The sequence below is a fragment of the Mesoplodon bidens genome (genome assembly GCF_964165515.1).
Source record: "Mesoplodon bidens genome assembly, chromosome: 9".
Lineage (NCBI taxonomy): Eukaryota > Metazoa > Chordata > Mammalia > Artiodactyla > Ziphiidae > Mesoplodon > Mesoplodon bidens.
The window spans coordinates 103,917,209-103,929,818 of NC_138166.1; the positions used below are offsets into that span (position 1 = coordinate 103,917,209).

Genomic DNA, 12,610 nt, shown 5'->3' on the forward strand with positions numbered 1-12,610 from the left:
TTCCTGAGTTTTTCTGGGTTTTTTTGTTGTTGTTTGGGTTTGGGTTTGGACTCTCTCATCTGGAAGATTCTTTACATTTCTGATGAAACCTGGCTGCCTCTTCATTCTTAAGAGAGGCACTAACCGGGGTGCCAGTTCTGCGTGCAGATTGTGAGCTGTTGGCAGGTGGGCTTTACCGAGGGTGGTGGAGGGCATCCAGCTCTTCATTGGAGAGACCCACACCCCTTGATATGGTGTGTATCCTCTCCAGGGGCCGTCAGCTTCTCCAGCCTGGGCATCACATTCCCGAGTACCTGCATCTTGGAGAGGCCGAGGGAGCCCCATGTAGGATGCAGACTTGGAGTTGGCTTGCTTGTTGCAGTCCTGCGCCTCACCCCGCACTGAGCCTGGTGTCCCAGTGTCTGGAGCCTGTTCTGTTTCTCCCCAGAAAGTTTCAGTGACATGTCTGAAGGTCCCACAGCCCCTTAGTAGCTGAGCAGGAATTGGACACAAGATACCCTGACTCTGAGAGTGGAAGCTTCTGACAATAAGGCACTGAGGCTTACAGATGACACACGCTCAAGGGATGGATGGGGACGAGGGGTGGGGGGAAGAGGACGGGAAGGTAGTGGGGCCAGTTTTCTTGTTCTCACTAGTATTCTGAAATGGAATCAAACAGATCCATCCACAGGATGAACATGCATGAATCATCAATTTTCCACAAATACTTTGGGGAAACTCATATATTAAAATAAACAGTAATACACAGTTGGCCCTCATTATCCTTGGGGACTGGTTCCAGGACCCACGTGGGTACCACAGTCCTCAGATGCCCAAGCTCCTTCTGTAAAATGGTGGAGCATATGCACATAACCATCACACATCCTCCTGTGTACTTAAGATACACACCTCTCAATCCCTTATAATCCCCCCTACGTGTAAATGCTATGTAGACAGTTGTACGTACAATGTAAATGCTGTGTAAATAGTTACCAAGGTGAGGCAAATTCAAGTTTTGCTTTTTGGAATTTTCTGGATTTTTTTTTCAATATTTTCAATACGCAGTTGGTTGGATCTGTGGGTGTGGAACCTGTGGATACGGAGGGCTGACTGTAATAAAAGTACAAAAGTCACCTGAATTTGTGTCATCATGAGAAGTCAGGACAATTGCTGCTCCACGCTGGGCCCTCCCTCTTGCCCCTCCCACCCCCGGGAACGGGGTCCGTTTGCTTCCAACATCGTCATAGAAGCGCTGCTCCAACCAGGAAGGGCAGGCCGGGTCCCAGGACGTGGGCGTCCTTGGAGACTTGGCTGGAGAAGGATAGGGCGCTCTCAGGGCCCAGGACCCGGAGGTTTACAGTCCCCCCGGCTGAGAAGGGCGGTCAGAGGGCACCGGGTGGCTCCAGACGGCAGACGCAAGAAAATAATCACCAGGCAATACGCAGACTGGGGTGACAGGAAGCCGGGGGACGGAGGCTCCGCGGTGGTGACGGATGGGGAGAGGCTGCAGGAGGGCCCAGGAAGAAGCCAGTCACTGGCCGGCAGGTGGCAGGACTCCCGCTGCCCGGTGAGGGCCCAGAGCCCAGAAAGATTCCAGCCACTCGGGGGGGAACGGGACCACGGGGAGAGCAGCGAGATGCGGGCAGGGACAAGGCAGGACCGGGCAGCGCCAGCCTGGGTGCCGGGCTGGTGGCATCCAAGGCAGAGCTCTGGCAGGAGTGATTCTGCCACCAAACAGGTCCAAGACAGGGACCCCTCCCAGGAGCTGGGGACAGAGGACCCTGCAGGTGAAGGGGGACCCGGTGCCCTGACTCGAAGCCGACGAGCACCCGGAGAGCCTTTTCTCCCTGCTGATCCCGGAGGACCCGCCCAGAGCCTGGTGGCTGGGAGTCATGACGTGGTCCAAGTGAGGGAGACGGGGACCCAGGCGGGCCTGCGAGTCTCCAGAACAGCCTCTGCCGCTTCGCGTTCCTGGTTCTCAACCAGCAAGCTTTACACGCCTGGCCGCCCCACAGTGATGGCAGGGGCGCTTTGAGTTTTGCGTAAAGTAAAAGCAGTGACCAATGATATTAGAATTCCAATGTTTCCTTTGATTAAAGTAGGGGTTTTCATCCTTGAAATGGTTGGAGAACACGGCTCTAGACCCCAGGGTTGCACGACTCAGCCGTGGCGCGCACTAACTCCCCTGTCTCCTTGACCTTGCAGGGTGATGCTGAAGGAGCAGTACATTGACAAGACGCGCGTGGCCGTGTTTGGGAAGGTGAGGTTGCTGGCCCCTGTTTGCACGCCCCCTGCTCAGGCCCTGACCTGCACCACCCCCAGGCCTGACCCTGATTCACTGGGAACATCTCGGCTCCGGCCGCCTGCGAGCCTTTTTTTTTTTTTTTTTTTAACATCTTTATTGGAGTACAGTTGCTTTACAGTGGTGTGTTAGTCTCTGCTGTATAACAATGTGAATCAGCTATACGTATACATATATCCCCATATCCCCTCCCTCTTGCGTCTCCCTCCCACCCTCCCTATCCCACCCCTCTAGGGGGTCACAAAGCACCGAGCTGATCTCCCTGTGCTATGCGTCTGCTTCCCACTAGCTATCTATTTCACATTTGGTAGTGTATATATGTCCATGCCACTCTCTCACTTAGTCCCAGCTTACCCTTCCCCCTCCCCGTGTCCTCAAGTCCATTCTCTACGTCTGCGTCTTTATTCCTGTCCTGTCCCTAGGTTCTTCAGAACCATTTTTTTTTTAAGATTCCATATATATGTGTGAGCACACGGTATTTGTCTTTCTCTTTCTGACTTACTTCACTCTGTAGGACAGACTCTGTGTCCGTCCACCTCACTACAAGTAACTCAAGATGTTCAGTGGTCCCAGCACAGGGAGCCCCCATCTGAGCAGCTTGTGTATCAGTGTTGCTTTTCACACCATCTGGAAGGAAAGATAAAAAGAAGCCAGATCCTTGTGGGAGTGCTCTGTGAGGCTCCTAATTACTTTTCAGACAAGCCTGCCATGGCTCTCGGGGTGGTACCCCAGGAAAGAAGTGGGGCAGGAGTCTTTATTTCTGTATGTCTTTCTGTGCAGTAACCACGTTAATTTAGCAGGTTCACTTACGTGGTAGGGAGCGGGTGGGGAGGTTCGTGCACTGAACTGTCAAACCAGAGACGCTTCCATGGGGTGGCCCACGTCCGAGGGCCGTAGCTGGGTGTGGTGGGGTCGTGGCTGGGAGTTGGTTCCCTGGAGGACCACCTCCTATCGCCTTGGCCCCCTCCCCCGTTGTTAGGTGGCCTGGACCCGCGGGCTCTTGGTCTCAAGGCAGGAGCACAGAGTGATAGACACAGACCCGTCTTCCCTCTGAGGGAACAGGCCCTGCAGAGGGGCCTCGCAGTGACCCCATGGCAGGTGGAGGTATGAACAGGTAACCGGAGAGATACCTGTTACGTCATCACCTCTGAGCCAGGGTGTCGAGGGAGCCGTGTGCATCTGAGACGAGGCATCGCCCTGTGGAGGTACCAGCACACGTGCTGTGTGTCCCACGCCCACACGGGAGGTGCAGCAGCAAAGGCGGAGCCCAGGGGACGGAGCGGAGCCTAGACACCGAGTCCTAGGGCTCATTCTGTGCTGGCGGAGGCCACTCCCAGCCTGCGAAGCTCAGAGCCAGTTGGATCACTTACAGTGTAACTTGGGGCGTCAGCTCTTACCTCCCGTCGCCACGGGAAAGTTACTGCCCCACAGACTGACCACGGCTCAGGGCAGGGCGCCCGGGCCCAGGTCAGCCTCTGTCCAGTCTCTGCTCTTCCCCAAACACGCCCTCTGCTCCTGGGAGCTTGGCCTCCCTCCTCTGGCTGCCTTGCACGTGGGCACCTGAACATGGCCCCCGCGCCTGGACCTTTCAAAGGTCACTGTGGACGCAGACGCAGGAGTCAGGGAGCCGTGAAGAGGCTCTCTGGACAAGTGGGAGACTCAGCTGCCTGGGTGTCGTGTGCTGTGTGGACGGGGGCCCACGCGTCCTTCAGAACGCAGCCCACACCCCCGTGCCTGAGACAGGCCGAGGATGTGTGTGGTGCTCTTTGCTGGTCACCGCCCTTATCCACTCTGCCTGCTGGGTCTCCGCCTCTTTGAGTGGCGCCTCAGATACAGGGTCGTGGACTCTGTCATTGCCTCCCCTCCAAGGCAATAAGCCATCGATTCCTTTAGCTGACGGGCATTCGGCAGTTTCAGGTTCACAGCACGCTTGAGAGAATCCCCCCTGCTCCCCCAGCATGCACGGGCTCCCCCACTGTCAAACCGCACCATTTGGTACCTTTGTTACGGTTGACAAACCTGCACTGACACGTCATCATCACCCAGAACCCAGAGTTTACATCAGGGATCCCTCTTGAGGCGGTACCTTCTGTGGGTTTGGACAAATGTGTGATGGCACGTCTCCATCATTACGGGATCGCACAGAGCAGTCTCTCTGCCCTGAAGATCCTCTGAGCGCCACCTCTTCACCCCTCTCTCCCCTCCCCCAGCAGCCACTCCTCTTTTTACCGTCTCCACGGCTGTGCCTTTTCCAGAGTGTCACAGAGTCAGAATCACATAGTGTGGAGCCTTCTCAGATGGCTTCTCTCACTTAGCATTTAAGGTTCCTCGAGATCTTCCCATAGTGTCATAGCTCCTCTCTTTTTAGCACCAGATAATCCACTGCCTGGATGCACCACAGTTCATCCACTCGCCTACTAAAGGGCATCTTGGTTGCTTCCAAGTTTCGACAGTTATGAACAAAGATGCTCTGGTCATCCATGTGCAGGTTTTTGTGTGGATATAAGTTTTCAGCTTCTGAGAGTAAATACCAAGGAGTGCAGTCACGGGATCATATGGTGAGGGGGTGTTTTTAGTTTTGTAAGAAAGCACCAAACTGTCTCCATAGCGTTTGTACCATGTTGCGTTCCCACCAGCAATGAATGAGAGTTCCTGTTGCTCTACATCCCCACCAGCATTTGATGTTGTCAGTCAACACATTTTAAAAAACAAACTGCAGAATGACTGGTAAGGCTTGGAGATTCCATTGACCATGAATATTATTTGCCAGAAACCAAAAAGACTGTTATTGTCATTAAGATATTCCTGTTCTACTGAAGGAGCACTATTATAATGTAACAAACTTAAATATATTGATCAAAAACAGTTAATTCTGCAGTGAGTTTGGCATGTGGTATGTGGGTTCTACACACGCCACCCTCTCACCTCAGCACACGCACTCACACTCGCCCACACCTTTGACAGTCCCCGTGCCACACCCTGGTTTTCTGGGCCTTCACGCCTCTCCCTGCCCACCTTTGCTCAGCAAGACATTACATCTGTGCCCCCCCCTTCCCTTTGGGTCTTGCTGGAAACAGGCACATCTGGACCAGCCAGCACCCACGGCAGATACAGTGTAATGCTTTGTTCTTTCTGGAAGGCTCACGTTGAAATTGGGGTCTTTCATGTCAGCCCCAAATAAGGGCAGTACAGGAAATGAAGGACTGACCCATGTACACAACACGTGTGGACGTCTGTCCCTGGCAGACCCCTGAGCTGAGCATCCTGGCGACCAGTGCTGGAGCCCTTTGACATAGGCTCCTCATGGGCCCGCCCTCAGAATCACAGAAAGTGGGTTGGCTCTGCCTGTAGGCAAGGGAGAGGCACAGGGAGCGCCGCGTCCGAGCGCTGGACAGCCGTCCCACAGTGCACGCCGCGCTCCAGTCCCCAGCCGCCCCCCACGGTCCCTGCCACGTCTCATCGTCGTGTCACTCGAACACGGGGCCCAGGAGGGGGATACTTGCCTTGCATTATATTTAGCTGGAAAGGCATTTGCTTTCATCTTTTTACCTCCCTTATAATTTTTCAACATTAAATTTTTTTAAAAAAACGAACTAGGTGACAGTGGTTGCTTGAGCCACTGACCTCGTTGTCTGAGGCTGTTTTCATGGGTGAGTTGTTGACTTTGCTCCTGCGCTTCTCTCTGCCTTCCGCTCATTCCCAGGATTACGGTGGGTACCTGAGCACCTACATCCTCCCAGCCAAGGGCGAGAATCAAGGCCCGGTTTTCACCTGTGGCTCTGCGCTCTCCCCGATAACAGACTTCAAGCTCTACGGTAGGGGCCCCGACCGGAGGGGCGCTGGTCCCACCCAGCCCCCGCCCCCAGGCCTCCCTCCCTCGGTGCCCAGTCCAATAACCCACAGGGTGGCGAGGCCCGCGGTGGAACCTCACAGACAGGGCCTGGGGGAGGGGGGAAGGGGGTTCACGCCACTTGCTCGGAAAGTGGTCAAACCACCGCTGCCCCTCAGTCGCGTTCCCGACGCCCGAGACCAGGAGCCAGAACACTCCCAGCGCCTGTGCTCGTGCTTGCAGTGATGCGAGTGGCGCGAGCAGAAGGGAAGGGGGCTCCGGGCCGCCCCCGCCCCTCTTCTCTGACCACGGAGTGCGGCGGGGGCCCTGCGCTGGGTCTCTGTCCGGCGCGGGGTGTCTGGGGGCAGGTGAAGGGCTGGGGGAGGTGCTGCCCAGGGGCCTGGGTGGCTTTGCCCTGCCCTCCGCCCACCCTCCACCCCGGCACCTGCCAGCTCCTTTCTGCGACCGGACTCCTAGTGTGGCGGGCAGACCCCGCCTGCAGCCGCACGGACATGGCTCTGTGGGCACTGCTGGGGGGGTCCTCCCTCTGGTCAGCCAGCCTCTTTTCTCTGAATGTGAAGGGCTTTGTGACGTCACCCTGTTTTTAAATGTCGGCGAGGCCCTCTCTGTGGGCTCTGGGAGCTGGCATTCGGGTCAGGGCGGCAGGGAGTCTCAGCCGTCGGCCCCAACTCCCGGCACCGAGCCAGGCTGACGGGGAATCCGGGGGCTCCTGGTCGCTGGTGTGCAGAGCCCTGCTGGGGTCCTGAGGTCCCTTCCGGGCAGAGGAACCAGCATCACTCCACGGCCGCACCCTCCCTCGCCCCAGCTCGGTACCCGTGGACTGCGCAGAGCCGTCCAGGGACACCAGCGCGTCTGCAGCTCACCGGCTCTGGCAGCCGAGAGGCTCACGGCAGATGTGCTGATTTTTGCAAGTGCTCAATGCACATTCCAACTCAAAATCATACAGGAACTCCCCTAATTCCAAATTTAATAATTTAAAATTATTGTCTCATGGGAATCCGTGTAACATATTCTCTGTTTTTCAAATTCAGTGAGACTTTCTCGGGGTTTTTAATCAAGCTATTTGAAATATGCCTGAGTTGAGCACACACAAATGCGCCCAACCCCGCGCCTTGATGTGTCAATGTGCCTGGGACAGCGGAGAGCCCACGTGGTCTCCTGGACTGACCTAAGGGGTCCCTGCACCTGTAGAAGGAGCTCGGTGCCCTGGACTCCCGGACTTCCTGATGGGGCGGCCTGGGTCCTCACGAGACCCTGGACCTGAGCCAGGGGGGCCAGGCAGAGCAGAGGCAGCCGACACTTCCTGAAAATAAGGGAATCCTGATGCAAGTTGGCCCTTCGAATCCGTTCCCCCTTCTGGGCGCTGACATGAAGTGGGGGCGGGGTGTGAATCCTGTTTATTTCGGAATCAGATCAGTTCGGTTTCCGTCGTGCTGCGGTCCCACGACCAACGCTAGCAGGTGTAAATGTCACTGTGGCGCCGGCTGACTTACCCCGTAAAGACCCACGAGGTTTAAGTGCTTCTTCAGAAGCAGATGTTCCCCGGGCAAATGGAAGGGAGTCCGGCCCCTAGCCCCGTCCCCAGGGCGGCCCCCGGAGCCCAAAGGGGCCCCGAGGCCAAGGGCTAACGCTCTCCTCTGCTTGTGTGCAGCGTCTGCATTTTCCGAGAGGTACTTGGGCCTCCACGGACTTGACAACAGAGCGTATGAGGTGTGTTTGGGTTAGGGTTAGGGTTTGGGGCAGAGACACCACTTGGCAAAAACGAGGAACCCTGCGGCGATGCTTCTCCGAACCGCTCCCTCCCTCCCGTGTCAAAGCTCATTCACCCGGGTGACATGACCTCTCTGAGATCAGTCTGGTTGCCCGTTCTGGAACCGGCGGGACAAGGTGGAAGGTGGGGAAGGGCTTAGGTTGGGGCAGTCTGTCCCAGGGCCCGTAGGCTCGGGTGTGGATGGCCGCTGGCCCCCTGCTCCCGGGAGAAGCAGCCCTTGATGGGGGAGCCGGAAGCTCCTCGGACGCCGCCTCCTGGTCTTCACTGTTGAGGCGGCTGAGCGTGGGCATCACGCACGCATCTCCTCACTGGCACCGAGGAGGCCAGAGAGCTGCTGCAGGCCAGGCTGCGGCTTCAGAGCTGCAACCCGGGCACAGACAGCGGGACGCTCTGGCCAGGGCAGCACCTCCCAGTGGCATCAGTTGAATGAAGGCCCCAGGCCACCTGCAGGGGGAGGAGACCCTTTCTCCCTGCTTCCTAGATCTTCTCCGGTCCCCTTCCTCTTTAAAGGGGGTTGAGACTGGGAAAGCCCAGGCCCCTGAGAGCTTTCGCAGGGCTTCCAGGAACTGTGCCCAGCACACTGCATGGCCCTCACCCTCCGGGTCAGGGTTCCTGGGCTCATGCCCTACTCCCCACGGCGGGCGCTGACCCTCTCGCCCACGTGCAGATGGCCAAGGTGGCGCACCGGGTGTCCGCGCTGGAAGGACAGCGGTTCCTCATCATCCACGCGACCGCCGACGGTGAGCCCCCGACACTGACCGCGGCGCTCGGCGAAAGTATCGCCCTCCCTGGGGTTACGGGTTTTGACACTTTCCTCTTTTCTTCTTTAAACAGAAAAAATCCATTTCCAGCACACCGCAGAACTCATCACGCAGCTCATTAAGGGAAAGGCTAACTACAGCTTACAGGTACCGTGCTGCACGCCTGCCCTGCTTCACACCACACGTGCCTTTCCACGGAGGAGGGGCTGAGTGGCCACGCATGACTGCAAACACTCCTCTGTCACGGCCATCAGAGATGCTCGGGGACACATCAGATCAGACAGATGAGTAGTGCTTTCTTTTTCTGCCGATTGATGGCAGCTCGGTTCTGCACTCGGGCTGTGTTTAAGCCCCTTTAGGCTCCACCACCGCCCCCCACCCCTGCTCCCTCCCCGGGGGATGAGCAAAGGCCGGGCAGCAGCCACACCCCCACGCTCGCTGAAGAGGGGGCTGCTGTCCCACGCCGATGAGCGCAGCCTTGGCTTCACTAGCCCCCCCCCGGAAAGCACACACCTGCTAAATACTGGCTGGATGTTCTAGAACCTTCTGTGGTGCAGCAGTAGTTAAAGAGCACTGTCCTTCCCAAGAACCCGACTCAACAGCCTTGACCTCGCTGGCATCAAGTGCTGACCCACCGGCTCTAGTGTAGGTGCTTTCCAGCGATGCATGATGCTGCTTCTGGAAACTTCTCCCATCTCCTTCCCACCCTCTGGTTCACTGGGTGAGACAGGTATGACCCCGGTGGTCTTCTCGGGTCCAGGATAAACGGGAGACTTCCTCAACCAGGGCCCCATCCCTCGGAGCAAGGCAGCGCTGCCTGCCTCTGTCTCCCAGCCAGCCCTGGCTTTGCTGCGTGGCTGTCTCGTACAGGGCCAGTGTGCGCTGGCCGGTCGGGGGAGCGCTTCCCGCAGGGAGGGAGGCCGGCTTGCATGCTGATGAACGCGGAGGAAGGGGCTTAGTTCACGTGACACTGGCGTTCCTTCTGAGAATGCTCAGGTCACAGTACAACGCTAAGTACGTCGTAGGCACGCGATGCAGCCGCGGTAGGTCCGATGGCAGAGCTCTGCCTGCCGGTGTGGACCACTCCCCAGATACAGGCGAAGTGAAGTCAGCAAGGTGCTGGGCGATACCCACCCCAGGTCCCACTGGACACTGTGCAGGCGCGACGAGTGTCTGAGATACTTGATGAGCTTGTAAAGGTGACAACTCCAGGTGAGGGCTCCAGGCGACCAGGACCCGGGTAGGAGGAGACATACTTCCTGCTCGGTAACCCTTTGTACTATTTGATGTTTAAGGTATACATATAATAGCTCAATGACCACCTTCATAAATACAAAAATAAAGGTGAGTGTCATCATCTGAAGACATAAGAGGAAGACGGTTCAAAATGCAGGAAGCAGCCTGGTGTCATGGAAAGAACATGGGCTTTGGGGCCGAGTAGACGTGGCTTTGAATCCCAGCGGGGACTGGGCCCTTCGTGTGGAAGTGGTGCAGTGCCCCTGGGTACTCGGTGTCATTACATTTGGGGATGGAATGATTAGCTGCCATCTTTTCAGCCCTGCCTATGTCCCCGGCCTTGTTGTAAGCATTTCAGAGGTATTCCATCATTCAATTCTCACATAGCTCCATGAGCTAGATTTTATGATGAGGTCATCTGCATTCGGCGCCGGGGTCCAGGAAAGCCCCCTGTGCACAGCGCACGGTCTGTCAAACGCAGGTGCCCGTGGGAGCGAAGGTTTCCCCACACTCACCAAGGTTATAGAGGCAGCATGGAATTCTTCCCATGTCTTTGGGAGTCCTGATGCCTGGAGGCCTGGGCCACTCGCTGTCTCTGTGGTCCCCGAGCCTGGATCCCTGTCGCAAATTCAAACAAGCAGAGCAAGCGAGGCATTCAGAGTCTGTTAAACGATGTGTTTTCTGATTCTGTCCCTGATTTGCTGAGGGCACCCTCCACCTGGCAAAGCCGCGAGGAGAAGCAGCCCTGAAATGCCCTCCAGGCTGAGCTTCCGGCTGCGCGGAGCCCGGGCTGTGGGACTCGGAGTCTTAGCGGTGCCCCAACCCACGTGGAGGGCAGCCACGGGGGTAACTCCTCACGCCTCTCTTGCAGATATACCCGGACGAGGGCCACTACTTCAGCAGCGCCCCCCTGCAGCAGCACCTGTACCGAGCCCTCATCAGCTTCTTCGTGGAGTGCTTCAGGATCCAGGACAAACTCCCAACAGTAGCAGCGAAAGAGGACGAGGAGGAGGACTGACCGAGCCAGCCCGGAGCACAGCCTGGCGCCTCCTGGAACAGTGGACACCGACTGGGGAACCCCGCCTCACTCTCCCTCAGGGGCCTGGGCTGGGGGCGGGAAGAGCCACCTTCCCAGCATGTGTGTTTCTGGTCCTGAAGGCAGTTTTGCTCCAGAAACAAGCTCCTCCCCGGGTGGAGATGCATCGTCGCTCACAAGGGCTTCCACGGAGCCTGGAACCATCGCCACCCTGGAGTGATGGGTACCTCCCCGCGACCCCTCCCCGAGGAACAAAGCAAAGGATGGATGGCAGTGCAGAAGCTGGCCCTGGAATTCGAGCTCACGAGCGGTAGTGTTTAGGCCTGGCCTCCGCTCGGGTACCGCTTCCAGTCCAGAGCATCATACCCCGTGTGATGTCACCACGCCATGGACCAACTAGAGCACAATTATTTTCCCAGTACTTATCCATAGATTGGCTTGCTCCTTTCTGTAATTAGGAGATTCTGCATTTTAAGGGGCTGTACAAAGTGTTACTGTAGCTATGCTAATGGTTAACCTTATGGAATTAATTCGTATTTTTCTATGGTTTTTACCTGACACTGTCTCTGGTCATGGGGTTGCTTTGCTGTGCTTTTTTTTTTTTTTTTTTTTGCTTTGTTTTGCTTTGTTTCGTTCAGTCAGTATGTAGGCTTTGCACTTGTTTGGATAAAGAAACAAATCAGAAGTAACTGCTCTCTCCTCAACGTCATCTTTAGACTTTGTGGAGACATTTCAGAACGCTGAGAGGGAACAAAACATCCAGTTCTCTTCACTAAAAGAAGTCATAAAGAAAACCTGTCTCCCGCCAAGCTGCATTAGGATCTGGCTTAGATTCGCATTGTCCATCTCCCTGTGCCCTTAGGCCCATCCTTTTCCTCCCTGATAAGCCATCAAGTCTTTTCAGGTGACGTTTGGTTAAAAAACATGAACAGACAAAGTGTTGACTCCACCTCCAGGTCTGTCACGTGTGCTGGGGTGACAGGAACCCTGGAGGCAAGTGAGGCCCGCGCCGGTGTCACCCCGACCGTGGGGTGGCTCTGTCCCTCCCTGCCACACGCAAGCAGTGTCGTCGATGTCCCCAGCCTTGTAAGACATCCTCTGACCAGGTGCACAGCCAGCCTCCCGTGTAGATTTCACTTTGTTGTATATAAAGACGGGAATGCGGTCAGGCGTCGCACCGCGTCCCCTGCCCTCCGCCCGGTTTTCATTGTGTTTTGCCTGCATGCCCACAGCCTGGCTGAGCTCTCTCTACAAGTGCTTGTTGGAAATACATTGACGACCATCATCTCCTCTGGAGCTTGTTGACAACCTGAGTGTCAGCTCGGATTTCTCCAGCTCCCGGTCCCCCGGGGAAGGGGGTCTCCCTGACATTCTTATCAGCAGAGAAGATACATCCGTGTCACTTTTGGTGTTTGGGGGTTTGGGTTTCATCTACACGAGCTTTGAATGTCAGTTGTACGTAGTTCGATTGGAAGATCTCCGTCACAGGATTTTTTTTCAGGGGATGCATCACCGTTTGGGAAAAGGATGAATGTGCTGACCAGCAGGACCACTTGAGCGCTACACGGCCATGCTTTTGCTATTTCAGTGGGCTCGACCGACTGCAAAGCCAACTCCGTCTGAAAAGGGAAGCCAGCTCTGGCCACAGGATCCAGCAGGAGGGAGTGAGGCTGTG

General features: G+C 56.4%; 1 protein-coding gene across 5 annotated transcripts in view; it reads left to right on the top strand.

The window, feature by feature from the left end:
• The window catches only part of DPP6 (dipeptidyl peptidase like 6), a gene marked incomplete at both ends in the record, with an annotated part of 1,069,187 nt that extends 1,058,270 nt beyond the window's left edge, over nucleotides 1-10,917 (top strand). For all 5 annotated transcript variants that reach the window (XM_081243456.1, XM_081243458.1, XM_081243455.1 and 2 more), the window contains 6 exons: nucleotides 2,185-2,239; nucleotides 5,985-6,096; nucleotides 7,783-7,841; nucleotides 8,570-8,642; nucleotides 8,737-8,810; nucleotides 10,771-10,917. In XM_081243456.1, the coding sequence (XP_081099582.1) occupies nucleotides 2,185-2,239; nucleotides 5,985-6,096; nucleotides 7,783-7,841; nucleotides 8,570-8,642; nucleotides 8,737-8,810; nucleotides 10,771-10,917 (520 nt within the window). The remainder of the gene's footprint in view (nucleotides 1-2,184; nucleotides 2,240-5,984; nucleotides 6,097-7,782; nucleotides 7,842-8,569; nucleotides 8,643-8,736; nucleotides 8,811-10,770) is intronic.
• Between the last annotated feature and the right edge of the window lie 1,693 nt (nucleotides 10,918-12,610).